The sequence below is a fragment of the Marasmius oreades genome, chromosome 3 (genome assembly GCF_018924745.1).
Source record: "Marasmius oreades isolate 03SP1 chromosome 3, whole genome shotgun sequence".
Taxonomy (NCBI): domain Eukaryota; kingdom Fungi; phylum Basidiomycota; class Agaricomycetes; order Agaricales; family Marasmiaceae; genus Marasmius; species Marasmius oreades.
In genome coordinates, this window is record NC_057325.1 from 1561012 (window position 1) to 1585932 (window position 24921).

At 48.3% G+C, this 24921-nt stretch overlaps 9 protein-coding genes across 9 annotated transcripts; 4 read left to right on the forward strand and 5 right to left on the reverse strand.

The window, feature by feature from the left end:
* Positions 1-19: 19 nt before the first annotated feature.
* On the reverse strand, positions 20-3108 carry E1B28_005838 (uncharacterized protein). Its single transcript, XM_043150431.1, has 7 exons — positions 2938-3108; positions 2594-2879; positions 2152-2543; positions 940-2095; positions 297-856; positions 191-238; positions 20-138 (listed from the first exon to the last, which is right to left on the reverse strand). The coding sequence occupies exons 1-7, from the start codon at positions 3082-3084 to the stop codon at positions 76-78; spliced, it is 2652 nt and encodes an 883-aa protein (XP_043011518.1). The 5' UTR covers positions 3085-3108; the 3' UTR covers positions 20-75.
* A 695-nt stretch (positions 3109-3803) lies between these two features.
* E1B28_005839 (uncharacterized protein) lies at positions 3804-8854 on the reverse strand (the record flags this gene model as incomplete). The annotated part of the gene is made up of 8 exons (XM_043150432.1): positions 3804-4130; positions 4188-4256; positions 4306-4479; positions 4536-5348; positions 5400-6733; positions 6785-6949; positions 6999-7997; positions 8062-8854. 8 exons carry the CDS (start codon positions 8852-8854, stop codon positions 3804-3806), a joined length of 4674 nt encoding a protein of 1557 aa, XP_043011519.1.
* Positions 8855-9071: 217 nt separating this feature from the next.
* On the reverse strand, positions 9072-9978 carry E1B28_005840 (uncharacterized protein; the record flags this gene model as incomplete). The annotated part of the gene is made up of 4 exons (XM_043150433.1): positions 9072-9155; positions 9224-9444; positions 9498-9649; positions 9704-9978. The coding sequence occupies 4 exons, from the start codon at positions 9976-9978 to the stop codon at positions 9072-9074; spliced, it is 732 nt and encodes a 243-aa protein (XP_043011520.1).
* Positions 9979-10442: 464 nt separating this feature from the next.
* E1B28_005841 (uncharacterized protein) lies at positions 10443-11348 on the reverse strand (the record flags this gene model as incomplete). Its single annotated transcript, XM_043150434.1, has 5 exons — positions 10443-10544; positions 10604-10778; positions 10834-10839; positions 10903-10965; positions 11026-11348. 5 exons carry the CDS (start codon positions 11346-11348, stop codon positions 10443-10445), a joined length of 669 nt encoding a protein of 222 aa, XP_043011521.1.
* Positions 11349-11427: 79 nt separating this feature from the next.
* UBC35 (Ubiquitin-conjugating enzyme E2 35) lies at positions 11428-12490 on the forward strand (the record flags this gene model as incomplete). The annotated part of the gene is made up of 6 exons (XM_043150435.1): positions 11428-11511; positions 11574-11585; positions 11647-11761; positions 11818-11913; positions 11965-12000; positions 12072-12490. 6 exons carry the CDS (start codon positions 11428-11430, stop codon positions 12245-12247), a joined length of 519 nt encoding a protein of 172 aa, XP_043011522.1. The 3' UTR covers positions 12248-12490.
* Positions 12491-12580: 90 nt separating this feature from the next.
* Positions 12581-13460, forward strand: E1B28_005843 (uncharacterized protein). Its single transcript, XM_043150436.1, has 3 exons — positions 12581-12735; positions 12791-13268; positions 13329-13460. Exons 1-3 carry the CDS (start codon positions 12600-12602, stop codon positions 13357-13359), a joined length of 645 nt encoding a protein of 214 aa, XP_043011523.1. The 5' UTR covers positions 12581-12599; the 3' UTR covers positions 13360-13460.
* Positions 13461-13552: 92 nt separating this feature from the next.
* E1B28_005844 (uncharacterized protein) lies at positions 13553-15122 on the reverse strand. The gene is made up of 9 exons (XM_043160741.1): positions 15042-15122; positions 14957-14993; positions 14829-14906; positions 14590-14768; positions 14400-14527; positions 14231-14336; positions 14104-14169; positions 13755-14052; positions 13553-13705 (listed from the first exon to the last, which is right to left on the reverse strand). The coding sequence occupies exons 1-9, from the start codon at positions 15099-15101 to the stop codon at positions 13590-13592; spliced, it is 1068 nt and encodes a 355-aa protein (XP_043011524.1). The 5' UTR covers positions 15102-15122; the 3' UTR covers positions 13553-13589.
* A 1148-nt stretch (positions 15123-16270) lies between these two features.
* On the forward strand, positions 16271-17011 carry E1B28_005845 (uncharacterized protein; the record flags this gene model as incomplete). The annotated part of the gene is made up of 3 exons (XM_043150437.1): positions 16271-16469; positions 16529-16725; positions 16778-17011. 3 exons carry the CDS (start codon positions 16271-16273, stop codon positions 17009-17011), a joined length of 630 nt encoding a protein of 209 aa, XP_043011525.1.
* A 225-nt stretch (positions 17012-17236) lies between these two features.
* Positions 17237-19232, forward strand: E1B28_005846 (uncharacterized protein). Its single transcript, XM_043150438.1, has one exon. The coding sequence runs from the start codon at positions 17258-17260 to the stop codon at positions 19142-19144; it is 1887 nt and encodes a 628-aa protein (XP_043011526.1). The 5' UTR covers positions 17237-17257; the 3' UTR covers positions 19145-19232.
* The last annotated feature ends 5689 nt before the right edge of the window (positions 19233-24921 follow it).

Here is a 24921-nt window from a genome sequence, read left to right on the forward strand (position 1 = left end):
GAATAATATCAAATAGGTATCTATTAGATGATTTATCGTGGGATACACAGATCATAAGTAATAATTTTCATATGCCTAAGCTGGTATGGGAATGGAAATGCCCGCATATTCGTCGTATCCAAGTGCGAGGTTAAGATTCTGTATACCGATTAGAGCATACGAAGGAATCGATTACGGAAATGAACTTCACCTGTAGACATTGAGTTGCAGCACCCTTAAGTAGATTGTCTAGGCCGCCCTACATTCAGAGAGACATGAGGTCAACAATCACAACTTCTGACGGAGCTCGAACTCACGATGACGACGACACGTTCACCTTCGCTATGCACTTGAACGCCCCCAACAACCCATCCATGTTTATTCGCGATATCGGGAAGCGTGGGGACTGCCGTTTTAATGGAGACAAGCTTCTCACCCGCGTACCTCTTCTGGTAAAGGCTGATAATCTCTTTGGCGGAAAGTTTTTCGGTAAGAGGCATCGACAACGTGGAAATGATTCCGCTGAACCACGGCGTCACGGCTGGAATAAACGCGAGTTTCATCGAGGAGTTGTTAAGTAGACTAGACAGGTGGTGCCCGGCCTCCCGCTCATGGATATGGTCAGTCAAAGCATAGGGTTGTATCCCGCCAGCCAACGTCTCGGGGGTGACCTTGGGAAGACTGATCGGTCGGCCATCGGGATCACTGGATGTGACAGTACCTGCGCCACTATATCCAGACAAACCAAAGACAGTGGGCCATGCTCCGGTCTTGAGGTAGTCGAGTAAAGGCGCAATAAGCATCTGCGTCGAAGTGGCGTAGCAACCTGGGTTCGAGATTCTCTTGGACGCCCGAATCGCTGACCTTCCGTACAGCTCTGCCAAAGATGCACGAAGATGAAACCGACAAAAGATTTTATTGAACATAACGATATTTACACAGTAATGAAGGAGGCCTCACCAGGAAGTCCATATGTCCAGCCACTCTCGAACCGATAATCTGCACTGAGATCAACGACGACACTTCCTTCGGTAACTCTTTCCTTAGATCCACGATCTACGGCATCAACAAAAGGCTTGCATGCACCGTTTGGCAGGGCCATTACCCACGCATCTACCTCTCCCCGCTTCTCCATTCTTTCAACATCTTCCGGAGACAGGTTACTATACTGCACGGAAGCCTTGGTATAGGTATCCAAAGGATACCCCGCCATTTGCCGGGATGATACGTGGGTAAGATTGAGATAGGGATGTTCGGATATCAAGCTTGTCAGAGCTTGTCCTGTGAATCCCCTAGCTCCAATGAGACCCAAACGTTTGATTTTGGTGGATACGGGGGTAGCGGAAGAAGTTGCGGAAGTTGCGTACCCACGTGTAGAACCAGGAACATTGGATCTGGCTAGCGTGGAAAATGGACGTGTACCAGCAGCAGCTTTATGAGGCGGAGCAGAAGGACCAACAGGAAGATAGGACCTTTCGATTCGACCCTTAGCCTCGAAGTCTCGGATGATCCTCTCCACTTCATACACATCATGAACACCATACCAGAACAAGCTCTTTCCGGCGCGGGTGAAGCTTCCGTCAGCTCGCTCAAAATGCCATGATCGGTTTTCGTCGTCGACTTGGGCAGTCCAAAACAGACGTCTGTGGTCTTTCTTTATGGCGTTAAAGACATTGTCAACGACGTTGTTCAGAATACCGCTTCGAGAGGCAAGGAGTTTAGTCATGACGGGAGTTTCACCGGGTGGATGAGAAACCGTAGCCACGACGTCCAATGGTTCATCACCGTAGATAGTGAACGGGGTTTTGTTGATTTCATTGAGCACACTAGTAACGCTCTGCTCGCCAGCGAGCACTTCAGGGTCACGATCATGAATTACTTGACGGAAACGGTCTGCACCGACTCCTTCGATGCTCCTATGCTTGAAGAGTTTGTATCCACGTCTGATCAGAGTTCCGGCGCCATCGTCCGTAAAAAGTTCCTTCTGAAGGTGAGCAGCGGAGATAACGGCGACCGATGAAGTGCGCGGAAGGTAGTCGAGAAGTTCTTTAAATTCGCGAAGCTTGAGTTTGGTGCCGTATTTGACCCATGGCTCCTTCATCAGGGTGTCATATTCCTGTATAAACCAACGCTTTCAGCTGCAAAGACAATAAAGGAAACGCTGAAACCGACCTCGTCCAGGTTGATGACACTAATCTTCTCGCCAGTAACACCGTGGAATAAGCCACCCTTGTCATTCAAGAACACGATTTTCATTGGCTCAAACTCCTTAGCTAATTCACCTGCAGCGATATCTGCATTGACATTAAGGATTTGGCCATCAGGTGATTCTGCTAAGCTGGTGAGAATGGGGAGTGCCCCGGCTCGGATGGACGCTTCTATGGGCCTTCTGTCGACCCTAGTAACTTTTCCGACGAGTCCGTACTTTTCTTTGTCCAGGTAATCAGCCGTAAAGACGCCAGATGTTATAGGTCGTGCACGAGTTCCCAAGCTCTCAAGAGCACCAACAAGCTTCAAATTCTGTTCCAAGAAAACACGTCGCGCAACCTGGAGAGTTTTCGTATCTTAAAGATACTCAGGTCGTTGAGTATCGAAGAAAAGGTAGAAATCTTACCGGTCACCCTAATTCCATCAATGTAGTCTGGGACAACTCCGGCTTCTTCTATCTGTTGGTTCAACTGCGGGCCAGCACCGTGAAGCACGACAGGATAGAGTCCAACCCGGTAGAGGAAGCTTAGACTGAGGGCAAGCTCTTCGAGGTTCTCCAGGACAGCCCCTCCGATTTTGATGACTGCAAACTTTGCAGGCTGCGATGGATGGGAAGACGAAGAAAATATTCGTAGATGTCGTTCAACCTCGCGCTTGGAACCAAGTGAATACAAAAGGCGAGTAATAGTATCCTGGTCAAAGCATACGTTAATCAGTCTCGTAGGAGAAGCAGCGGAAAAAAATACTGACTCTGTCTGTCTGTGCTACGGATTGGATTGAGCGAGCAGAACCAGGTTTCTTCGCCTTTACAGCAGCGAGAGCAGCTTGTCGTTGTCCAGCGACAACAATGGCAGCCCGCCGTCCAGCACGAATGGACGTATTAGCTATGGACAACATGGTGGTACGAAGCAAGATTACGCCGGAGTAGTTGACAGATAACTTTATATGTTGGAACAACCATTCTACGGTATGACTCAACGCAGTTGACCTTGCTGTTTCCAGCTGTTATAATCGGTTTAATGAAGCTAATTCCCTCATTTCGGTACGTGTTTCATAGCTTCTAAAGAGATTCATTTATGCTGTTGGCTGCTGTCCATGTTTTGTAGATGTTTCTCCGGAGTCCAATTGCAAAACAGCCTCTAATCTTATCTCTGAGTTCTGATCTTATCAAGTATATTCATTTCCACGGAGATATAGAACTATTCCTAGTCTATATCTCTCGTCAACTGAAGGGGTTGGACAACAAGTTTCAAGAAAGCGAGTTTTGACATAGGCCCATAACAAGGAAAAGCACTTGTCGTTCCTTAGACTAGCGTTACACTGACAGCAGCGGGAATTCCGACACTTTGAATGACTCTCTCCCGACAGATCCACAGCTTGAAGGAACTACATAATGCATTGAATGCGTGATTCAAGGTAAACTACAAACTACTCACAAATTACATGGGAATCGAAAAGCAAGATGTTGCACAGAAATAAATATCATAGTATGCCGTATCATTACGATCGTAACAAGTTTCATGAGCATTAAATGTCAAAAAATATAGCTGTGGCTGGTTCTAGACTCAGTTATGTTGTTGTATAGTTGTGGCAGGCATCGAATTCTGTATTCGCGTTCAAACGCCAGAATCTGGGGGCGGTCGGAAAACGCTACGCCAATTGCTGCTTGAACGGTTAAACCTATCTCGACCTCTCAAAGCCGGGTCATTGGAGGTTGAAATCGAAGGGTTCTCGTTTCCTCTGTCACCGGTACTCGTCTCGTTACTCGAACCAGTCCGCACGTTGTTATCCGGTGGAGGGTCATTGGGGTAACGCCCTGGTATTGGGTTCCGAAATACGGTGTTCAAAAGACGGGTTGGGCGCGTTGAACTACGAGATGGCGGCGACTGAACTTTGACGTTTTCTCTGCAAACGGGACAGGTGCTAGCTCCCTTTAGCCATTGCTTTTAGACGGAGTAAGCGCGACAAATCATTCATTATCCGAAAGAACGATAGCCCACCTCAAGACACGGTTTATGGAGCCAATGGGTACACTCAGGGAGTTTCGAAACTTGGTCTAATAGTTTGTACTTTAAGGTGTGTAAGCGATCGGATAAGGGACGTGTTCAAAAAACTTACATCATCCAAGCAGATGGGGCATCGTTTATCGGAATCGATTGTCGCCCAATCTTTGTAGAACGCCGTCTCCAAACCGGCTATGACATGATCAGGTGTAGCCCGTGGCTTCACTTCACCTAGAGCAGTTTCGAGTGATATGAGGGTTTCGTATGAACTATCAAAGTCTTCGTCTCGCTATAGAATGAAACTGGTGAGAAAACTCCCAAGGACATCCAAATGTGTGGACAGACCATGAAGTCGCCAAAATTAAAATTTCCGCGAGAACCTCTCCTTCTAATGAGGTCCGTGAATGCAACGAATTCGGGTTCGTAATCTACATGATGTCGATGTCGACTAAACCTAGAACCGAATGCTCGACCTCTTCCGAATGGCGCTGGACGTGTATCCTGCATTGCTGTACGTTCGTGGCGTGTAGGGGAATTACTTGCAGGTCGTCGTCTATGAGGAAAGCCTGACAATGAAACGAATCCACCCATGTCATCGTCCGGTGTTGTAAGAGAGTTGTTCGAGGTGGTATTCGTGTTCGTGTTGATCCCGCGGTAAGCACGAGGAGAAGGTCTGTGTCCAGGGCCATTGCGATCACCATCTCTTCTTGTAGCCCTGCTATCTTCCAAAAAACCCCACAGACTGTGACCATTGTACGGTGAGTGAGAGGTGGCTCCAGCATTCAAATTGCCTTCGAACGACTCTTGTCTTTGCCTTTGTCTTCGATACCGCTCGATTAACTGTTGTGAGCGATGCTCAGAAAGTCCATCTTGCCGCAAGACGTGCAACGCATGGTCAAGACCTCGTAGCTCACTGCTCATATTACCAGATTCGGGCATTTCTGGTCCCTCTAGCAGGGAGGCTTCGAAAGTTGCACGGTTCATGATGTGTCGATGCAAATCATCCGAAGTCCGGCGCTGCGAGGTCGTTTCTGCTAGTGGGTGCCGAGCGGAGAGAGATGAACGAGCTGAAGGCAAAGGCATGGAAATTCTTCGGTCCGTAGGCTGTCGAAGGCTTGGAACCTGTGTTTGACCTTGAACTGAACGTTCCCTCGGGTACTATAGATCACATCAGTTCTACATATTTAGCAAAAATTTCGCATAGCTCACGTTAACCGCAGTTGAAGAAACAGCACGCAAAGGAGAAGCCGGACTTTCAAATGGAAGCGGTGGAATGGAGGGCGGATTCGAGCTGTCACTCAATCGACCGCGCTCAACAAGTCTTTGCAACGTGTTCCTATAAGGTCCAGGTGCAAAACCTTGTAGGTCTATGCCTCCAATCCGGCCTCGTCCAAAGCCAGGGGGTTCAGGCTGATTTCTAGGAATGGAAGATGTTGGAGGAGGGGAGTGATAAGCAAACTCGATCGGAGATATCGGGGATGGTGAACGAAGAGATCGAGACGGCTCATCTGTCTCGGAAGCCGTGCGATCGAGAGGAATGGGATAACGTTGAAAAATAGATAATTCTGGGAATCTCTGGGGAGGAGAGATGTCTGAAGGATCACTAGAGTCAAACAGGTTATTGCCGAGATCAGGAGGCGGTATTGAGGGCGGCATAGCGGGAGGGGCAAATGTCTCTTCTGGCGAAATAACCCGCATATCTGCATCAACTGTGTTATTTGAGATTGCCGAGGGAGAAGGGCAATACAATGAAGATGCGAGGTCATACTCGTTGTTAGTGATGGTTCTTGCGATATCAGATATTGTAGACGACTGGGAGTCAAATAATGCTGGTGAATGCCGTCTAGGCTCGTCAAATGATGACCAACGAGGGTTGCGATTTGAAGGCATGTACCGTTCATCGCGAGGGCGAGATAAATTTGTATCAGAATCCATCGCGTGCTGGTCCGATGCTCGATGCAGGTATGGAATATAAGAATTGCGGTTTCGTCCGGTTTCTCTCGAGCGGATATCATATGGGGTATCACTACGAGTATGGAGTGAACTAGCGTAGAGATCAAATGAAGAGGACTCTGGGTACAGATACCAGCTGGGTAAATCTCTCCGTGAGCTGAATGAGTTTATGGGGGGTCGCGAAGAACTGTGGCTAGAATGCTCGGATTGAGAAAGGAGCTCTGTCATCGCACGAGGCATGGAGGGAGGGCTGAGACTTCGATTATGATATGACAAAGGAGGAAGGACGGGTGACCTCGAAGACTCTTCTGGGCGTGAAGAGTCTCCTCGTAAGAATGGCCTTTCCCGACCGAAAGTTGACCTAAGACTATCACCGTCCAGTTCGTCGTCAGAGGGGAGTTCCCAGCTATTGAAATCGCCGCCGCTCGAAGCGCGGCGGAGACGGTCAACCACGTCACGATCATCACGTCGCCTCATTTCCGCCGCGTTTTCTGAGAATAAGGAGGTGGACCCAGACAAAGCGCCTGAGTGGCGAGGTCGGGTCCGTCGCCCTGGAAGGTTTCTCGTGGGAATGGAACTGCTATTGATGTCTAATACAAAACGTCGGTTTAGGCGAATACGAGGGGTGGAAAAGTACTTACGACGATCGCTATTACCAAGGGACCGTGTAGATGACCTACCCATTCCTCTGGAGATACGATATATTCTCTCGGACTCTGACAAGGTCCTCGGATTGTCCTCTTCCTCGAGGTCGAAAGCATCATTCCAAGAGAATCGCCATCGGGCAGGAGGCCGTACATCCTCAGCTGGGCATTGTCAAAATCTGAGGCGACAAGGAGATGATGGTGAACATACTTTCATACCGTCCAGCTGCTTCTCTTGGATCAACCAAGCCCTGCTCAATATACCTGCTCCTTCTGAATGTGCCCGGTAAGTTGTGTGATTCTGAATCCACACTGGGGAACGGCGTCCTCTGCGACCTTGAATCCGATAATCGCGACTCGATTCCGATAACTGATCGTCGGTTCTCCAGAAGACGGGCACGGAGTCCAGATATGGTACTTTCAAAATCAAGATCGTCGTCGTCATCATCTGGACGTCTGGCTCGATCTGATTCGAGTGCACTCGAGTACGCTCTGGATGCATGGTCTTCGTCGGCCGCAATGCGAATGCCTGGGTTTCGTGTCAGACGAGACGAGAGTCTGAGCGTATCAAGTGGGAACCGGTCTCGATCGACTGTATCAGAACTAGGGGTTTCGAACCACCTGTCAAGATCGCTACGGAACGACGCTGATGATGGTTGACGCCTCATGTTCGACAATGACAATGGCTCACGAAGAGAGACAGAACCGGGGAAACGATACGAGAAAGAAAGAGGTGATATGGTACGATCTATGTGCGAGTCGTCTCTTGCGGAACTCTGTTCTCTATTGGACGTGAAGTGTGAGCTGAAAGGGAATTGATCCCTGTCTTGTTCACGGCTCGATAGGTGATGCCTCCTGGGTGATTCTGATCTGTTCGTGACTCTGACATTCGGCGATCCGTGCCGCCTCAGGAGGGATGTGGCAGAAGGCAATGATGACGCGGATGACGGAACAGAATGGTCGGGAAAAGTGGACCTATCTCCAGAGGGCGCTACACTTGAGCTGGTCCTTGAGCTGATTCTCTCCGGTCGTCGGAACTCCAGACTAAACGAGCTCAATTGGCCGTGATTGAGTAATTGGTCCAAAGTGTCGCTGAATGAAGAGTTATCCCGCTCGGTGGTAGGACTGCTCTCAAGGACTAAATCGGGTTCCGAATGAGAGCCAAGAATCGAAGTATGGGCGGCAGAACTTGCTTCAGATGGCACGGCACCTAGTGTCAATAAAGGAAAGTTGGATGGTGGGAACAATTGCCAATTGAGGTATATCATGCTTACCTTGAGTGAGGGGAATTGTATGAGATGACATGGCGGGAGTCGAGGCTTGTGGGCCACGCAACGATGTAGCCGACAAGGGTCGGTCAGAGGTGGAATTTGAGAGAGAGAGATGGGATCTTATGTGACTGTCAAGAAAAGTTTGATGCAACGGTGTTTGATCCTCCTCCAATGATAGAGGGGGTAGTATTGGCGGTGGAGTCGTCGGCCTTGGGACGGTGATGGGTGACCTTGGGTTTACTAGCCTGTACGCCTGCGAGTCGATCTCGTTCATGCGCTCGACGGATGACCTATAGCTTTCAACAGTTGGAAGTACTGATCCCCCAACGAATGACTCAGAATGCTCATCCAATTCTTCTGTCTCGTCCTGAACCTCGTTGAGAGGATAGTCTGGCATCTCAATGTCCTGTATATCGGGCGTCGGTAATCTGGGAGCCTCAAAAGGCATTGCACCGAGTATGTGAGAGGAGATAGACCGATTGGGGGACGTCGCAGGTGGTCCAACAACCGGCTCGCTTCCTTCAGATGACCTCGTTTCGCTAGAACCTGACGCAAAAGTCAAACTACTGCTCAACGAATCGCTCCCATCCGAAAGGCTGCTTGCACTTCTCGGTCGTTTGCTTCGCCCATTCCCGCTACTGCCAGCTCCGCTACCAGGACTTCCGCTACTGCTGCTTGCCTCAGCATTGCCCACAGGGCTTTCCAAGTCGAATCCAAACTGGTCAAAGGATCTTTTGAATGACGTCGTATTCGATGGTAATGTAAGGTGAAGTTGGGGCGGGTAACTCGATGACATGGCAGAGAAGAAAGATATTCGTCCAGAATGAGCGTCGTCGTGAAGATAGTCTAGCGTGAGAAACTTTACTTAATGGTGTGACCTGGCCGTATTGTTCCCGCAAAGATTCATCTAATGATAACAGACTCATAAAACCCGATTTACATTTTTTTAATGTCCTATCTACAGGGTACATCACGTTTGAAGTCAGAACCACTGGCAGCCACGTTCAAGTCCGTTACGACACGCCTGAATGCGACGGAAATGGCGACAATTTTGTTGTAGGAGTTTTATGTCGAGGCCAAAACCAGCGTGAATGCATCTGCAAAAAGATGAAACACTTAATAAAAGAGGACTTCAGAATCCAGATTTGAGAGGATGAAGCGATACCTCTATCTGTGGCGATTTAACAAGCCACCTCAGCAGAAGTATGATGCATATCAATGCAAGCAGGAGCCAAGTAGGCCAATTCTCGCAACTAGAACTATGGCTATGGCTGTAGGCAACGATCGGAGCCTCTCTCTGTGCTGGCCTTCCTTGACTGTTCGATGGCGGTGTCGGGTATTTTTGTTGTACGCGGGTGCTGATATGAAATGAGGCGTTGATAGCGCCTGGCTCGCATGGGAATCAGACCTTGACCTGTAAGAATACTCAGATAACCTACCGATTACTACCAAATCATTCTGAGAACTTCCCGTTGCTCCCGTGATAGCAGTGGGCGAATTTGATATGCTCACCGAAGAGGGTGTGAAGAGGGTTTTGACTTCGGTTGCGGATGTTGGGTCTGGCCTGACGTCTCCAATGCTTTCTTTGTTGCTGGTAGGCATGGTGGTCAGCCGGACTCAAAGACAGACCATATGTTGTCATCACCTTACTTCATTGGTTGTGTCTTCATTTGGTGACTGTGATGCACTTCTACCGGCTTCGCTCAGCGATTGCGATGTTGCCATTTCGACCTCCAGATATTCGCATTCGATGGCCGGAGGAACTGAACGACTGGGAATAGTAGTGTCGGTGCTGGTATCCGAAATAGATAGCAATGCGGATTCAGCGAAGTAATGTCTCTCCATCGCAACGGGCGACGCTCCCACCACGATCAAAAGAGTGATTCCTCCCACTGCGAAGAGGAACGAGCGAGATCGCATTCCGATATGACCGTGGAGGCTCGTCATCGACACAACGACCTTCTGCCACTGTTTAACAAGACTATGCGGGAGGTTTCCGGAAGTACGCACCAAGAGGTTCACGATTCAAGTACAAGACTGCAACTCGAGTACTCGTGTTCTAGCGATTTGAAGGCTCCCGAGGCTAAATACTTTCTTGAGTCAAGCTGTATGCTGCGTGGAATAGCTACTACAGCAACTGTCGTTGCGTTCAGTATACAGCGAAAGAGTCATCATTGACCATTTTCGTTTAGCGCATAGAGTTAAATGCTCTAGCTGCTGAAGCTCCCAGCAATCAAATAACAGCGATTGCTATAGTTTCAGGGGTATACAATAGGGGCAACCTGAGTAATGTATTGTTGTAGGGGAAGGTCCTAATAGAGAATTAAAGGAGAATCTAGGGCTTACAAACATAAATCCGCAATCCAACCCAATGTGATGGCATGCTATGATGCATTCAGGAGTTTCTCTGCCAATGCATGAGTCGCAACAATCCATGGTATCATCTGCAGCCCACGTTCGGCGAGATAGATAGGGTGTGCTTCGTCCTGAGAAGTATAGAAGGATGTAAACATGCATGAAGCGGCCTCAAGAGAGCGTCTCGCACCTGGAAAGCTCCGTCTCGAGCGGTCAATCTCGCGCTAGAGGCAATGGGGACCTTTGAATCCTTCACGCGAAGCTCGAGATACCTAGAGTCTGGATAGGCAGGATTGTGACCACAATAGACGACCTTCCACTTGTATTCGAGATGATCCGGACCGACAAATGAACGGCTTTGCGAACTATCAAGATGATTGATTTAAACATGAGAGTGGCAAAGAATGTTCACCTACTCACGAGGAACTATCAGAAAAGATCGGGATCAGATGAGGAGGGAGGTGATGGGATGGAAGTAGCCAGACTCACAGTAGATTCGCACTGGCCTTCAAAAAGTCTCGTATGGCCGTCGTCCGATTGTCCATGGTAATGCTGTGGAACATCGCTGAGGTTTCCCCCATAGAACAATGGCAGACCCAAATCCAAGCTCACCTACTGCGTTCCATAGACTTCAGGCTGGACCCCTCCCATTCCACTCTCATGAAAATTTCGTCACCATCTCCTTTACTCACCAAAAATAGGTTCCCTTCCTCCACCGTCGAGAATGCCACAGACCTATCCCGAGAATTTGGACTCTTGTTGATATAAACGTCCTTCAGACCTCCATTGACATTCGGAACAGCTGGACGTCGCCACAGCCGTTTAACATAGTGGTCTGGAATAATATCCAGGGTATCGTCGCTGCTGTTGAACTCGGAGCCGTCGCCGTACTCTCTTGAACGTACGATAAAGGAATTATCTGGGGTGAAAGGCATCTTGAGAGGCAGGGGAAAAAGCTATTCAGGGGTCAAAAGTTGCGTGCACAGCCAAAGTCGTGGAAACAACCTTCCATTTATGGTCAAGGACGGTTCCGCTGACAGGGTTGCGTTCCTCACAATCTCTATATTTCACAATCCCAGTATGATGTCTTTGCCCAAGGTAGGCCCGTTCTAGGCTCCATCTTGCCTACTACCTTCATTGATACAATTCTGTTCTGCAAGCGTATAATTAAGGCATGTGCCAATCTAATACACCGCACACCAGTCAGACCAAGATGACCGCTCGATCTCACAGGAAACTGAACGTCTCGTAGCCGATCCAGCCCCAGGAATCTCTGCTAGTCCTCACGATGATAATCTTCGATACTTTGACGTTACCATTGTTGGCCCAGACGGTAGCCCGTTTGAAGGTGCGGATTATTCAACTGGAGGAAACGCGTCGACATCACGATCTCCTTTGTAACAGGTGGCAATTTCAAACTAGAGTTATTCCTGCCAGAAGAATACCCCATGGCGCCCCCGAAAGTTAGATTCCTGACCAAGATCTATCATCCTAATATCGGTGTGTAGTCTTCCAAGTTATGAAGAACCACCCACTGATGGAGTCTGTCAGATAAGCTCGGAAGGATCTGTTTAGACATTCTCAAAGGTGCGCTATCGACGTGTTCTTGTTACACCCCTCCTTTGAAACGGGCAATTTGTCACTCGCTATCGATTCAGACAAATGGTCGCCGGCTCTTCAAATCCGTACTGTCCTGCTCTCAATTCAGGCACTCTTGAGTGCTCCCAATCCTGATGATCCCCTTGCAACCGATGTCGCGAAGCATTACAAGGAAAACGAGAAGGACGCGCAACGTGTGAGCCGGGAGTGGACACAGAAATATGCAGCGGAGTGATACTCTTTTTGAGTGACGGGGAAATGTTTAGAAGGAATGGGACGAGGCCACAACCGTTCAAGCTGACGACGAGATACATTTCACACGGTATCTTACAGCACCGCGGTCGTGCTGTGTTGGTTTTCTTTTCTTGCCATTGCTGAATCAAACATGTATATTTAGAATGTCATTCCTTAAACCTTCAAGGCGAACTATATTCAATGCTGGTGGTTCTCCATTATAGCACTGCACCCATGATTACTGCATTATCTACACGTGAATTTATTCTCACGCACCTGCAAGTACCCATTATGATTATGGGCCTTCTGTCATCGCCATGCATCCCTCATTTCTTTGTTAACGTTATCGACCTATGGCCCTTAATCCGTTCATACCCAGTCCAGACACACCTTCTTGGCCCTCACTTTACAACCCTCGAGATGAACTGTTCCAAATTCGTCGACTTGAACCTAAACAACTGGGGGCGATTTATCTCACCGATGCCGGTGGTAGCTCAATTGTTCTCTGTTCAAATATCCCGATGATTCATCCTCACTATCGTAGATGTATTCAACTTCACCTTCTACTGGACCTTGATCTTCTACTTTCCAGCATTTGCAATCTGCGGCATCTTTGCATTCCTTAATCTGACATTCCCGCCTTCAAAAAGGTCAAAAGGTCCAAAGACGACAGCCATATCTCCCTCGATACCAATGTCCCATTTAACCCCATCGAACCGGCCAAATTATTATCAGACCTTACGGTCGGAAGCTGGTGTATCCCTTCTTGAACCTCCTCCCTCACCTATTCCATCCTGTCGAACTCGGCCACCCACACGAAAACCCAAAGAGCGTCGTTCACGCACATTATTTACTCTGATCGTTCTTATAACATTCCTATTAACAGGTCTGTTAGGTGCTATCATCAGCTCTGCAGTGATTGGTTTTGTGTTATTTGGGGTATACAAGGCTGGAGGTTTTTACATGAGTACTTGGGTACCGTTTGCTTGGGCAGCTGTCCATGCGTTCATTGGGATCCTCAAGTAAGTCACCCCTTGTCATCAGTTTCGGTCTTGGTATGAAAACCTGATCATTTCTCGCAGTCTTTATCCGTCTGTGATTGCATGGATATGACGATGGGAACTTGAAAGGCCCATGCTCGGGACCGATGTAGCTGCCTTAATCGCGGTTGTCGCTGTTAGTTTTGGTTGAACATTATTCAGTCATCTGCGCCAGTCACAAATGTTTTATCAAGGCACCGAGAATTAGGATTTCCAACCTTGATCAATTACAATGTTGATAAAATTCATGCGAAGAGATATCCAAGAATCGAAAGAGTCATAGTAAAGGAGTGCAACAACGTATCATACCCTGCCTCGGTGTGGTAAACTGGTCCCTCTTATCACATCTGATTTGTCGCGAAGGCCGTCCAAAAACTCCTCAATATAATTCCAATAACCTCTCTGGGCCGTGGTATCGTCTGCAAACAATGTCCTCACACGGAATCATCATTGTAAAGAAACACTTACTATGGCTTCCATGCTCAAATTCCTCCCACCTCGACTTTTCCTCTGGATTCCTCTCTTCTCCCTTAGCACCGCGCCGCAATATCAGTTCCCTAAGCATTCTCATATGTTCCTGCGGCACGATCTGGTCTCTTCTACCACTCAATAACAAGATGGGGATTTGGGGGGGTATGAGGTGTATCTTGGACGCCGAATCCCATTTTTGATGACACAAGAACGTGAAGGCACCTAGTAACGGAAGTACATGAGGGACCAGTGCGGGAAGGGAAGTGAATGTGTTTTCCAAAATCAGTGCAGTGATCTATGGGGTGGAAGTTCGTGATGGGGGTCACCAGGAGACTGAGTAACGCACCTTGTCCGGATTGCGACTTACAAGGTCTATGGATACAGCACCACCTATGGATTGACCATATAGAATCTAGAATCATGGGTCATTCATGAATGAGTTTTGGAAGGAAGAAACCCGTAAGGAGACCCACGATTGGCGTCTCGGAGAGTCTGCTGTCGGAACTGACAAAATCTAGCGCTGTCTGTGCGTCGATCTGCAGTCCTTTCTCGGATGGAGATCCTTCAGAGCCACCGTATCTTTAGTACAGGAAGACAGTGTTAAGCATGTGTAGCATTGTAAACATATTAAAGTTCACCCACCCTCTGTATGACACCATCAACACATTACAGCGCATGTACATTTGGAACATCATACCTAGAGGTATACGATGCCCAAAGTTTCCTCCATTTCCATGGAACATGATGATAGTCGGTCGACGTTTCATAATCTAATTGATACGTGGGTCATTCTTAGTCTATTCGCAACACTAAGAGAGATTGATTAACGTACGTCATCGTCCGTCTCCAAATCATCATAATTGAGAGGAGATATTGGAAGTTGAGCGAACCGTATGGGTTTGGGAAGTTCTTTTCGTTGCCTCAAGAGGTACGCGCGTATAAGGGTACCATCCGTAGTCCGTAATTCTAGTTCTTCACCGACAAGTCCATAGTCCCTGGGCGTATCCACAACTTAAAGTAAGGCCGACTTAATACTGAAGTTCTGCACGATGGTGTCAATCAACAACTTACCGCCATTGTCAGGACCAACATTCATAAAGGCAGAAGGGTATATTAAATAGTTCTGGCCATAGTATATTAGACCCGCGCCTGACTGGGATGTGAATGTCGGGAAGTCAGGAAGCCAAACGAAGGCGTACCAACGGTGGCGAGAGTTCCAACTGTTGCGAGGGACCCCTACGACTGACATAAGCGCATGAAACGGAGAAGATGCCATGAACGAACTTTGGCAAAGGTTTCTAGAGAAGGTAGAAAACCGCTACCACTTGAGCCAGAACCGGACATAATTAGTAGAATGCAGTCAAGGGTCAGGCAATTGTTTCGTCGTGTTTGTGCACCCATCCTTTTCCTTTCGCGCCATGTCAGGCAACACGCATCACTTGTGTTGATACGCTCCAAGTACATGATGATCCTCCTTAGAGTCCTTTGTCTTGCCGACTTCTCGAAATTTCTACCTTCTCAACAGCGAGAAATCACTGCAAGGTGTTGTCGGGAAGCCCGGGACATGCGTAGCGTAGTTTAAGTCGCTCTGCGCGGGCGCGTCGCTCGAGATGGAAATCCTCCTCAACAGCGAGAGCTCAAGGTGTCGTCGGGAAGCCCGGGACATGCGTAGCGTATAGGTCGCTCGAGATGGTCATCTTCTCGTCAGTGGGACCCTACGTGTACGGCTGGCCATGGTACCCTGAGACTGGGAGCTAATGTTACTGTTAAAACATCCGGTCCAACCTCCTCTCCTCCGTGTACGTTCTGCTCCACGCCGATCTACACCTATACGTACACCCCTCGAAGAGTACGCTGGTCGAAAGTCCGCACGACCTCTCGTCAAGCGAAATCGACGCAAAGTTTGAAAGATTCGATTTCAAGTCTACCAAGGCAACCATGCTACTTCGTGGAGAAGTTCTGGCGTTTAGTATCGCGCATTGGAGTGGGAGTGATCACTTACCCTGTGTAACCTCGTGCAACGAAGGACTGGCCTTTCCATCAAAGCAGGGTGGAAATCTACATCTACATCTTGCAGGGAATTTTTTCAGATCTGCCGTGTACGTATGTTCTCGCTTATGTTGCTCCAATATTTCTCACAACAGACTCTACTTAAGATTGTTTAAGAATATCTCCTACCTTCTGGGATGGGTTCACGGCTTCTGTCTAGGAATAAAAGAGAGGGTTCTTGAATAGGGATTCAATGGAATAAGAAATAACTTCGTTTGCGTAGTATCTCAAGGTCGGAATTTGTGAAATGGAAGTACAAATGTGAATCCTTCTTCCAATCTTCGCTCATTTGATACGCGCGTGAAACATATCTAGGTTTCCCACATGCCAGAAATCCTATAAAGACCCTCCCTCCAGCTCCATAATTCCCCATCTCACTTTCGTGAAACCAATAAACTAGTCTTTCAAGACTCGGACACTTCCTCACACTCTTTTCCCCCCCCACTATCTTTTATACATCCACAATGCGTTCCTTCTCTGTCCTTGCCACCGTCGCTTGTGCAGCTCTTTCCTATGCTGCCCCTCTCGTCAATGTTGCCACTAGTGCTGACATCACACCCGTTGCAAATGTTGACGCGGAGGTCCACGTTCGCACCTCAACCAATTTGGTCGAGGTGATCACGCAAGTCAACCTTGACGTTAGCATTGCCATCGCTCCCCTCAGTAAGTCTTGTGCTTGATTTCCGATTTGTTACATTTCTAAAACGTCTTTTCCTACTTAGCTTTTATCACTTCCGCTAACAGCACTCTTGCGGCCGTTCAACCCGTTGTCGACAACGTTAAAGCTATTCTCGTTAGAGCTATCGGGGACGTTAAAACTCTTGCCAGCGGCGTTGCTGGAGGTGGCATCCTCGGGACTGTTACTGGAGGGCTTCTTTCTGTTACTGAAGTTGCTGGTTCGCTTGCTGACCTTGTCAACGTAAGTCCTATGGTGGCTCTGCTAAAATCGGCATTGAGATTCTTTTCGCCAGCTTGTTTTGGGCACTGTCGGAGCCGTGCTCAATGTGGTCTCTGGCGCTGACAAGACTGTCATTGAAACTCTTCTTAAAGAGGTTGCCGGCCTCGTCGGTGACCTGCTCCAGGTTGTCCTCCCTCTCGCCGGCGGTCTTGTCACAGCTCTCCTTCCTTTGATCGGTAGCTCCATCACCGTTGCCCGAACCCTCGGTGTTACCAGTCTACTTGCTGGACTCGGACTCGGACTCTAGCTCTAAATTATATGCCGAGTCGGGCCGTGGTTGTCTTGCGAATATACCTGTGAATGTTTTCCTTCGTAGTCGGCTATTCGTGTAATTCGTTACTTTTTTGGTATAATTCCGTACGTATACTGGCCAAATCATTTCTTTCTAAAGGAAGTAGATCCACATTATCTGAAAACGGAAAGATGCCCCAAATTCACACTCCGATCCCGGTGGCTTGCGAACTTTGGCGCCCTAGCTTGCCTTCTGCTCACAATGCCAGCGCCTCGCGTAATATACTGGTTTCGTACCGACCTCCGTCTCCACGATTCACCAGCCCTCAAGGCCGCTATAGACCTTGAACCAGAATGTCTCTATCCAATCTGGTCCTGGGATCCCCACTACCTTTATCGTGCACCCGTCGGTCCCAATCGCTGGAAATTCCTTCTCGACTGCCAAAATGACCTTTCCGCTTCCATCACCAAGCTCAACCCAAGATCAAAGCTCTTTCTTATCCGCGAAGCCCCACAGACGTTGTTCCCCAAGTTATTCAACGAATGGAAAATTACCCATCTTGTCTTCGAGAAAGACACTGACGCTTACGGAAACGATAGGGATCAGAATGTCATCGAGCTGGCAAAGAAGGCAGGCGTCGACGTTGTTGTCAAGATCGGTCGAACACTCTATGATCCGGATCAATTGGTCAAGGAGAACAAGGGGAAGCCCACGATGAGCATCAGTCAGGTCCAAGCTGCTGGTGCGAGAATTGGACAAATTCCGCGACCGATTCCTGCACCACAATCTCTTCCTGATCCAGGAAACACTGATCTGAGCTTTCATCAAGAGCGACCACTCAACGATCCTGATTTCAACACTGCACAACGCGACGGAACGGATAAATCATACGAAGCTCTCGCAGGCCCAAACAACGATTTCGCTGTCCCAACAATGGAGGAATTAGGTCCCAAAGAAGCAACGACCCCTCACCGAGGCGGTGAGTCCATCGCCCTCAAAATGCTCGATGAAATCATCTCAAACGAGGACTACACGGCAACATTTGAGAAACCCAAAACCGCTCCTACAGCATTCGGACCTCAGTCTACCACCTTGCTTTCCCCGCACCTGCACTTCGGGAGCCTCAGCTGTCGAGAATTCTATTGGCGCGTCCAAGACGTCGTCGACAAATACAAAGGAAAAGCAAGCGAGCCGCCCACCAGCCTCACAGGCCAGTTGCTGTTCCGCGACATGTATTTCGGCGCGCAAGCTTCGTTAGGCTACTTATTCGGCCAGACGTACAAGAACCCACAGTGCAGGTTTATACCTTGGCATCTACCTAGTGAAATAGACACCAAGACAGGTTTTATCACCGGAAAATACTCGAAAGACTCGGATCAAGCTGAAGAATGGTTCACTCGCTGGAAAGAAGGTCGTACGGGTTTTCCATGGATCGATGCCCTCATGCGACAACTAAAGCTCGAAGGATGGATCCACCATCTCGGTCGACACGCCGTAGCATGCTTCCTCACCAGGGGAGGATGTTATATTCATTGGGAGCGTGGCGCAGAGGTGTTTGAAGAATGGCTCATTGACCATGAAGCCGCATGCAATATTGGGAACTGGCAGTGGTTAAGCTGCACCGCTTTCTTTTCTCAGTACTATCGCTGTTACTCTCCCATCGCGTTTCCGAAAAAGTGGGATAAAGCCGGCGATTTCGTGAGGAAGTACGTTCCGGAGCTCAAGAATTTCGACCAGAAATACATTTACGAGCCCGCAAACGCGCCCATCGCTGATCAGAAGAGGTGGGGTTGTCTGATCGAAGGCGAAGGCGATGGCACTTCCACCTCTGAAGGGAAGCTGAAGCTTTATCCAAAACCAATGTTTGACTTTGCAGAACGCAGGGACATCTGCATTAAGGGGATGAAGAACGCATACTCTATCGGTCTTTACGGTGACAATCCCAAAGTTCTAGATGGGAGTTGGAGGGAACTCTTTGATGACGCGGCAGAAGGATCCACAGATGGGCAAAATGGACTGCCAGGAGCCACGGATGGGAAGGAAGCACCGCCGTCAAATAAGCGACCTAGGAGCGAAGACAACCCAAAGGGACACAAAAGCCAGCGCACCTTGGACGGGATGATGGCAAAGAAGAAGAGAAAAGAATAGAGATCGCTTACAAGTCCAGTTGAAAAATCCCCATTTTCTCCTTTAGACTCGGTTGTTGAATAAATAGTAGTCTTCCCTCGACTCCGGCTCGTGTACTCGTAGTTTTGCAAGTTTGTAAATTCCGAGATAAGGGCCGAGGCACGAGAAACTTATCAGAGGATAAGATAGCGACTGAGATGCGCGATAAGATCGTACCACGTGCAAACGCGTCCTTGCGTTTGCACACTGCTACGTCTCTCTCCTCCGTCGCGCGCTCATCTCCCTGCTTTCTCCTCTTTTTTCTCGTTCTCGTTCTCGTCTCAAAATTTATTCTCTCATAGCTTATTAACGTGTAGCTCACAACTGCTCGCACAATCACTCCACTCGGCGCACCCGATGATTTTCCTCCCACCCACAAAAACCATCAACGAACTTCAAGAGACCAAAGATTCGACTGACGAGAACGCAAAGCTTGTACCGCCTTGACGATTTTAACCTTCTAAGGCAGTTGAGAACAGTCAGAAGGCAACTTTGAGCTATTGAATTAGAACGAGAGAGACCATCGGGGGCTAAGGGACTGCATATATGCACGAAGCTGAGTACTTTCATGACATAGATCTCAATTCTACTCCACTATATATCTCTCTAACCTCTCTTTTAGAGTCATGTCAACGACTTACAGACTCTTGCAGCCGTCTCAACCATAACGCGCGACATAGGACGAGTATTCCAACCCCGCCTCTAACCTCGACGCGTCATATGGAAGAAACCATATGTCTTTGCGAGCGATTTTGCGCCGCGTTCTCAGTCCTCATCTGGATCATCACGGGCCCTCGAGCAGGGCTCTTCTTTTAATCAATCTACGTTCTGTTCAGTACCGTTCCTCCTCTCACGTCACTTTGTCACCCTGCCTTAGCGATTCCACGGAAAAGCACGACAAATCTCTATAACGACCGAAGCTTCTCTCCCTACTGTCACTATCTCAACCAACCACCACTCCTTGCCGAGATGTCATTTGACGTTACGTGGCATGACGACCACCTCACACATCGATATCGCCTTTCCGATTTCTGATTTGACCGCCCTCCGCCTGGTGCCAGCCCATCTCCCAACCTATACATACCCCATACCAGGTTACAGAGGCGTTGGGGGATTCTTTTTTTAGCACCTGGGTGGAATTCTCTATCTCGAGAACGCTACCTACCTCTGACCTTCACCCTCCGTTCTTCCGACGACGACCACAAACAGGTAGTGCGCCGCCCTCTACCTCTAATCATCCCCTTTTCCCCCACTCATTGCCACCTACCACCCTCACAACTATGACACCTCTACATGACCATGGTATTCCTCTGGCCTACATCGCCCTCACCTCCCTCTACTACCTCAGGTCGAAACTTACCTTAAAACTTCATCCTAATATATCGACATTGCTGTCTCTGATCCCGGAGGCGAATTTCATCGTAGATGGGGAATCAGATAGAAACCAGTGATACGGGTACTTTCGATGGAATGCATTGCGACGATGCCACTTTATTTGCCTCCTGGCAGATATCCTCTTCTCGTTTTGTCATTTCGGACTACAGATAACGCCGATCGCATGGGAAAAGTTAGAGGACGCAATATTAAAGTTGCCTCTAATCGTCTTCGCCGAAGTGCGGGCGTTGACCCATATTCGCCATTCGTCACTACCTTGCCTCATCCCTCATGTTGTCCTTCTCCCCGCGACTGGCCTTTAGTTTCCACGACATGATCCTCTTTTTTCTCTTCATTGTCGATTCCGATATCACTCTGGTACCCTTCAATCACAGAAGGAGATAACATTTCGAGTTTATGATTGCACCCCCTCTCTATGACACGATATCGCTTCTCTTTTACGACCTCCCGCTCTCTGCGATTAACGATATTGCTTGGGTATATGATTGCCCTCCCTCTTCCTGCGATTCTGATATCGCGTGGGTGTACGATTGCCCTTTCTTCTTCTGCGACTTCGATATCGCATGGTGTACGATCACTTTTTCTTCCTCTGCGATTACGATATCGCTCGGGTCTATGGTGCCCTCTCTCCTTCTGCGATTACGATATCGCGTGGGCGTACGATTGCCCTTTTCCTCTGCGATTACGATATCGCTCGGGTCTATGATGCCCTCTCTACTTCTGCGATTATGATATTGCGTGGGCGTACGATCCCTTTTTCCTCCTCTGCGATTACGATATCGCTTGGGTCTACGGAGCCATCTCCTTCTGCGGTTACGATATCGCTGGGCTCTACATTGTCCTCTCTTTTTTCTGCAGTTACGATATCACGTGGGCGTACGACCTTCTCTCTCCTGGGTGTACGATCGCTTTTTTCTTCCTCTGCGATTACAATATCGCTCGGGTCTACGATGTCCTCTCCTTCTGCGATTACGATATTGCTCGGGTCTACGATGTCCTCTCCTTCTGCAGTTATGATATCACTGGGCTCTACAATGTCCTCTTTTTTTTCTGCAGTTACGATATCCCGTGGGTGTACGATCGCCTTTTTTCTCCTTCTGCGATTACAATATCGTTTGGGGTCTATGATACCCTCTCTCCGCGATTATGATATCATTTGGGTTTATGATACCTTTGCCCTTCTACGATTATGATTCCGCAAGGGTTTTATGATATCCTCTCTTTCTCTTTGGATTTACGATACCCACCCTGCTTTTACACTTTGCGCCTGGGTTCATGATGTCCTATCTCTGCAATTAGGTTTACAATGCCCGATCTCGCTTGCATCAAGATGTCTCTCGGGTTCAATGCCCGCTCCTGCTGCCATTACAATGCCGATGGGGTTATGATGCCCCACCTCTCTTCGCAATCATGATATTGCTTTTTTTCCAGCGCTCACATAATTTTTCTGCAATGACAATATCACTCGTCTTGCAATGCCCACTCTCCCTCCCTGTGATTATGGTATCACTTGTTTTGTACGGTTCACGCACTCGCTACGATCACGATATTGCTTGGGGTTCATGATGCCCAATTATCCTCCCTACATTTATGAATAATTTATAACGATGTCGTTTATTTTGTGATGCCGACGTACTCTTCCTCTCCGCGATCACAACACTTATTGCTTGAATTATGATGTCCGTCTTTTTCTCTGTGATTATGACGATGATATATATCGTCCAGGTATATGATTCTCTCTCTGCGAACGATACCATTTCGGGCTTCACATTATCCTCTCCCTCTCTGCAATTAATCATATTACTCGGGTATACAATTGCCCTCTTTGTGATTACAATATGTCTTTGGGATTTACGAAGCCTCCCTTTTTTCTTTTTTTCTTTTTTTCCTTTTTAAGATGACGCTCAGGTCTCTAAGATAAAATTACTATTTCTTTCTTGACAGCGCCTTCGTTCTTCCCGTATGATCACAGCTCACAATCCCCTCTTTCCCTCTATCACTATACACAGTTATGATTTCTCATATCTACACTTGCGAGACACCGATTTGAGCTCACTATAACTACACCCTCTCCACACTTAGAATTTGCGATTACCTTCCTGTGATTTGTTTTATTTTATTATATGTTCTTTATTTTATTTTCCCTTTCTTGTCGCGAACGCGAACTCGCACGGGGCTTGAACATACTTCTCTCTCTGCGATTATATTCCTTTGGGCTTTTGACACCACCAAGTTGTCACCCAAGGGCTCCGGACCCTCACATATACTACTGTCTCTGATTTCTCCCACAGTACTCGATACCGTTTGTAGGCGTCATCGAAGCTCTTATGCTCCGCATTTGGCGACGTCTGGAATGTACTCCGACAAAATATTTTTTTCAATTCCGAGAGATTCACTTATGATCATGGTATTGTTTTTGGTCATGATGCTCTCTCCGTACCTACAATTTATCTATGCGGCCATACCTATACTTATGGCATCCTCTTCATCATGATCTTGTACAGGATTCTCCAAAAAATATCACTTTAGGTTCGCGATACCTGCCAATTTGGGATCTTAATGTCCTCTTTTGTTGCAATTACCATATATTATCCCCTGCCATCTGCCTTTTATGATACTCGTATTTGCTAGCAGAAGCCAAAGCACACTAATTTAGTGTGCAATCATCAATGATCAACTCATATCTCAGGATCATATGTTGCTCTCGTACATCACTATTACACACATAACCACCACCATCTCCAAAATTCTCACACTACAAAAACACGTCGACAGCAGCAATAACGACCAGCACTGCTACTAATCATGACTAGCATGATATACCGAGTCGCTAGATACTGTCCAAGCAAAACACCACCTCACACCAAACCATGGGCCACCACATGCTCTCATCCTCCACCAGCTGAGTTCTTGATCACCGTCTCGCCTTACTGATCTGTTCTTTAGGCACCGCTGAAAAACTGCGAGCACCCTCATCCGACTGCTACATACCCAATGTGGCGGAATGGACATGTGGAGGATGAAGACGGAAAGGAAAAATGGACTCTGGTATAGGTTGACGAAGACGGCCGTTTGATCATTCATGCACATGGCCAAACCTCTCAAAATCCGATAATTACTCCCTCGACCACTACCGTCGAATGACTATGACAAGCGATCGCTGCGTTCGAGGTCGAGATCCGCATTCCCTTTCACCGGCATGCATAGTCAACCTATCGTCCATTCTTCCCTGCCTGAACCGGTGCACCTAATGTCTCACATCGGTACCACAGGTCATGATACTGCACATGACCCTCACAGGACCACGACGTCAACGTCAACGGTCCTCCCCTACGACACCCCCTACAACACTGACTCCCTCGACCACTAACGTCGAATGACTACGACGAGCGATGCCACGCTGCGTTCGAGGTCGAGATTCCGTAGCCAACCTGTCGTCCATGCACCTAATGTCTCAGTAACAACACCATAGCTCATGATACTGCACATGACCGTCACAGGACCACGACGTCAACAGTCCTCCCTTCCTCATTGCCACATTTAATCCCGCTGTTGAACGTTCCCACCCCCTACAACAGTGTCAGAAAATTTACAGCCAACCCATTATATCCACTTCATGCACCAATTCTACAAAGTGATGCCGTTGTCTTCAATGATGGCCTCATTGTACACCTACTATGGCTGAAGTGTCTACCCACCGACGCCCTGCTTCTCCTGTCACCGTCTGTGTCCCACATTACAGAGCACGAACTGTTTGCTTCATCATTTACTCTTCCACCTGCCTTTGATTAGCCCTGCTCACACCTGACCTGACCGGGCTCGGCTGACACAGGGCTCGAAGTTTGGTGAGCCCAACCTGGCCCCGGTACCGACGTCCATTGTGCACATCTGGACCCCTTTACCGCAACTCCCGCCTTTGTTACTCGACAGCCTGGGGTAGCCGTCTACCACCGTCAACGACACGTGTCCTTCATCCATGCTGCTACATAATAATCTTATGCTACTCCGGTGGAGCCCTTCTCAATGTGGATATCGATGTATCTACCACTACGAGACCACCTTTGTATCGGAACCAAATCGGAACCTACACACGACGCCCATGGATTTCCACCTGACAAGTGGCTATGAGGTTACGGATATTGCGAAACAACAACCAACAAAATGTCGTGATGTCAAACCACCTTTCTCCAACGACTGCTAGTCCATTTGGCATTATCCGCCTTTCCTATCTTATCGCCCGTCTGCCACTTCTTCACAGTAGTAGTGACCTGCGACAACAACAGCGTAACGCCCCTGGTTGGCCAACCTTAACTTGGTCATCCCAACCACGCTGTCACTGGCCATGCTGGTCAGTGTCGGTGCAA

Excerpts from the sequence above, each read along its gene's own strand:
- E1B28_005844 (XM_043160741.1), bottom strand. The coding sequence starts at position 15,101 with ATGTCCGGTTCTGGCTCAAGTGGTAGCGGTTTTCTACCTTCTCTAGAA. Across the intron at positions 14,907-14,956 it reads TGGAACTCTCGCCACCGTTG|GCGCGGGTCTAATATACTAT; the intron begins GTACGCCTTCGT and ends CATCCCAGTCAG. Across the intron at positions 14,528-14,589 it reads ATTTGGAGACGGACGATGAC|ATTATGAAACGTCGACCGAC; the intron begins GTACGTTAATCA and ends CGTATCAATTAG.
- E1B28_005843 (XM_043150436.1), top strand. The coding sequence starts at position 12,600 with ATGGCCCTTAATCCGTTCATACCCAGTCCAGACACACCTTCTTGGCCC. Across the intron at positions 12,736-12,790 it reads TTATCTCACCGATGCCGGTG|ATGTATTCAACTTCACCTTC; the intron begins GTAGCTCAATTG and ends TCACTATCGTAG. Across the intron at positions 13,269-13,328 it reads GCGTTCATTGGGATCCTCAA|TCTTTATCCGTCTGTGATTG; the intron begins GTAAGTCACCCC and ends CATTTCTCGCAG.
- E1B28_005838 (XM_043150431.1), bottom strand. The coding sequence starts at position 3,084 with ATGTTGTCCATAGCTAATACGTCCATTCGTGCTGGACGGCGGGCTGCC. Across the intron at positions 2,544-2,593 it reads TGATGGAATTAGGGTGACCG|ATACGAAAACTCTCCAGGTT; the intron begins GTAAGATTTCTA and ends AGTATCTTTAAG. Across the intron at positions 857-939 it reads CTGGACATATGGACTTCCTG|AGCTGTACGGAAGGTCAGCG; the intron begins GTGAGGCCTCCT and ends CATCTTTGGCAG.
- E1B28_005846 (XM_043150438.1), top strand. The coding sequence starts at position 17,258 with ATGCCAGCGCCTCGCGTAATATACTGGTTTCGTACCGACCTCCGTCTC.